This window comes from Micropterus salmoides, unplaced genomic scaffold (genome assembly GCF_014851395.1).
Source record: "Micropterus salmoides isolate LMB-PRFRI ecotype aquatic unplaced genomic scaffold, ASM1485139v1 Ms_hic_scaffold_18, whole genome shotgun sequence".
In the NCBI taxonomy this organism is placed as follows: domain Eukaryota; kingdom Metazoa; phylum Chordata; class Actinopteri; order Centrarchiformes; family Centrarchidae; genus Micropterus; species Micropterus salmoides.
Genome location: NW_024040928.1, coordinates 10923715 through 10927164, shown reverse-complemented (window position 1 = coordinate 10927164; position 3450 = coordinate 10923715). Strand labels below are relative to the sequence as shown.

At 43.7% G+C, this 3450-nt stretch overlaps 1 protein-coding gene across 1 annotated transcript; it reads left to right on the top strand.

Moving 5' to 3' along the window:
• The first annotated feature begins 1671 nt into the window (after positions 1 to 1671).
• Positions 1672 to 3102, top strand: LOC119909227 (thyroxine 5-deiodinase-like). The gene has a single exon (XM_038727333.1). The coding sequence runs from the start codon at positions 1761 to 1763 to the stop codon at positions 2565 to 2567; it is 807 nt and encodes a 268-aa protein (XP_038583261.1). The 5' UTR covers positions 1672 to 1760; the 3' UTR covers positions 2568 to 3102.
• The last annotated feature ends 348 nt before the right edge of the window (positions 3103 to 3450 follow it).

Here is a 3450-nt window from a genome sequence, read left to right as displayed (position 1 = left end):
AGTTAGATAAGGAGATTGCCACTTTTTTGTTAAAGTATGAAGCAGCCAGCTGCCAGTCAGCTTACCTTATCCTAAAGAATGGGAACAGGGGGAAACAGCTAGCCTGGCTTTGCCCAAAGGTAACAAAATCCGCCAAACGATACCTCTAAAGCTCACTGATTAACATGTTGGATCTTATTTGTTGGATCGATAAGAAATCTGATGTGTAAAAAGACATTGGGGTCCTACAGGGGGTAACGTGCCACACAAAATTCCTTGAGTCTCCACTGGTTGCATGGCAACCTCACAGTACTGAGGAAACTCATGGTATTAAGTGAGCTGCAGAGGTGCTGGCAGACACATTTTGGTAGTTTGAGGGGAGGTGACGAGTGTGACGTTCAGATCATGCTCTGCTTGGAGCCAGATGGTTGTATCTTTTTATCTAAGGGGATGTGACGAGTTTGAAAATAAGAATGGAATCAATCAATATTTTATTTTATTTAACCTTTTATTTACCAGATATCTGACTCCCACTAAGGCTGACGACCCTTTTTTTGCAATAAGATAAAACAATATCAAAAAACTCTATACCAAAAAAAGGATTAAATGAGAGATAAAATTACAAATTATTAATTTACCATGGAGTTTACAAGAATTCAGCCTGGGACTGTTCAGTTCAGCATTGAAACTTAGTTAGGATATCTGTAAAATAAAATATAATCCAATACAGTAGTCCTGCCCGTAAATGTTAACTTTGTGAAGGTAAATTGCTCAGCTTTGTTTAGACATTGTCAGAGGGGAGCATGTGAAGGGCTAAATATGCACTGAATAGGCTATAGCCTACATAAAAAAGTGGTTCATTTCTTTCCAAATAATTGAGCTGAAAATGGTAGTTTATTCTACCTCTAATTCTCACAAGGTTTTCAGGGGCCCTGCCAGATCAGTGAATGACTCATTCAGCCTTTCACAGTCTGTTTGAATCCAGCGCCGTCTAGTGGTTCCAGAGGCTCCTGCGCTCATTACAGAGAGATCTGAGTCCACAGGCAGAATGAAGTCAAATGTTTTTCTTTTTCCGACTTTCAGGACCAACCATGCGCTCAGCTACAGCCAATTAAAATTAATAGGTGTCTCACAATGACGTAAAAAAAAGCATCCATCCACACTGCAATGTTTAATCTGCACGTGTCTTGTAGGCTGTTTCTCTGCACTCTCTCTTTCTCTCTCTCTGAATTCAATTTAATTTAGTGAGCTTTATTGGCGTCATTATACTGTCAAAGCAAACAAATATTAACAACAATAATTGTAATAGCCAAGTTAGTTATAAATAACTATGACAACAGTTACAACAAAGACAATAGGTCTGCTATAATAAAGGTATAGCCTGCCAATTTCTACAACCACAAGCCCTAATAAAAAGGACATTACTGAAATATGACAATCAATCAACAAGCAAACAGCAACAGTCAATTTGAACACAAACTCTCTCTCTCTCTCTCTCTCTCTCTCTCTCTCTCTCTCTCTCTCTCTCTCTCTCTCTCTCTCTCCCTGGATCTTCGAAGCCCAGAAAGGACGGGAGGTAATCCCCGCCATGTGAGTGGGCGGTGCGGGAATCGGAGGCGTGTTTTTCTTTCGTTTTTTTTCCTCCTCCAATATTCAAATGCTGCTGTACCTATAAAAAGAGTGCCTACGTGCGTCAGATAGTTTTCTCCAATGGGTAAAGGTGACTAAATACTAGTTGGCTCTGTCGCCGGCCCAGTCGCATCTTATCGGCAGGCGAAGAGATGATCCAAGACTCTGGCGGTGTCCAAATGGCCAGAGCGCTGAAGCATGCAGCCCTGTGCCTGATGCTGCTGCCCCGGTTCCTCCTGGCCGCCGTCATGCTGTGGCTCCTGGATTTCTTGTGCATTAGGAAAAAAGTGCTGCTGAAAATGGGAGAGACGCAGGACAGCCCGGACGACCCGCCGGTGTGCGTCTCTGACTCTAATAAGATGTTCACCTTGGAGTCCCTCAGGGCCGTGTGGTACGGCCAGAAATTGGACTTTCTCAAATCTGCGCACCTGGGGCGCGCTGCTCCCAACACCGAGGTGATGCTGGTCCATGAGCGGAGGCAGGTCCGGATCCTGGACTGCATGAAAGGGAAGAGACCGCTCATCCTTAACTTTGGCAGCTGCTCCTGACCGCCATTCATGACGCGCCTGGCGGCGTTTCAGCGCGTCGTGAGCCAGTACGCAGACATTGCGGACTTCTTAGTTGTATATATCGAGGAGGCGCATCCGTCGGACGGCTGGGTGAGCTCGGACGCGCCATATCAGATCCCCAAACACCGCTGCTTGGAGGACAGACTGAGAGCCGCTCAGCTGATGCTCACCGAGGTGCCCGGGAGCAACGTGGTGGTGGATAATATGGACAACTCATCCAACGCCGCGTACGGAGCCTACTTTGAGAGACTATACATCGTGAGGGATGAAAGAGTGGTGTACCAGGGGGACAGAGGTCCGGAGGGATACCGGATTTCTGATCTTAGAAACTGGCTTGAGCAATACAGGAACGATCTGATGAATTCCCAAACAGCGGTGCTCCATGTGTAGTTAAAGACGATGGACTGCCTGACGCTCGGCCCATTCTGCTTAAGTGTCCAACTCACAGTGCAAAATATTCAGATGCTGCTATCAAATGTTCACACACGGCACATGATGTTGTTTTTCTTGCGTGAAGATATTCAGGACTCTTTGACAAATAGCCTAAAGGCTGTTATTGTGCTTGTTTCGACCTTAATTGATTGCTTATAGCAATTGTCATTATTTTTTGTATGGAAAAGTCTTGAATCAGTTGAAACTGGATTCAATTAGTGATCACTCTATTTTTCTACAATACTGGTGTGTGTGTGTGTGTGTGCGTGTGTGTGTGTGCGTGCGTGCGTGAGTGCTAATATCTCACTCTGGTGTTTCTGTGAAGTTCGGTTTTTAAAAGGCTAAGCCAGAAAACCGACACTGATGTTTCTGACACCGGGAGCGGGTCTATATTAGCAGGATGCCGTCCTCCATGAGCGATTGTCAAACAATGTAATGTTGAAACAATGTAATTGAACAAATGTTTTTTAATAAATGTCATCTCACACATTGATGATTTGCTATCGACTGTTGAACAAACACCTGAAAGTTCTGTCTTTGGTCATTTTATTGAGTTTTTTTTACATTTTTTCAATACACAAGAAAACAGGATGGATTTATGTTTAAACTCTCAGGCTTAAGGCCAATTGCTAAACCTTTTTTGATTGTCAGCCTTGGCCCAAAATCTGATGACGCCATATGTGTGCTTTTTTCAGAGTATTTCATGATTGTTTACAGCCATCATTTATCTTTATATGATTATTTATCTTCATATATCTTTACTGACTCCTGCTCCAATAATCAGGCCTATTCAGGTCAAAGCGATCCCAGTAATCTACAGAAAAGTGCAAATACTGTGTCC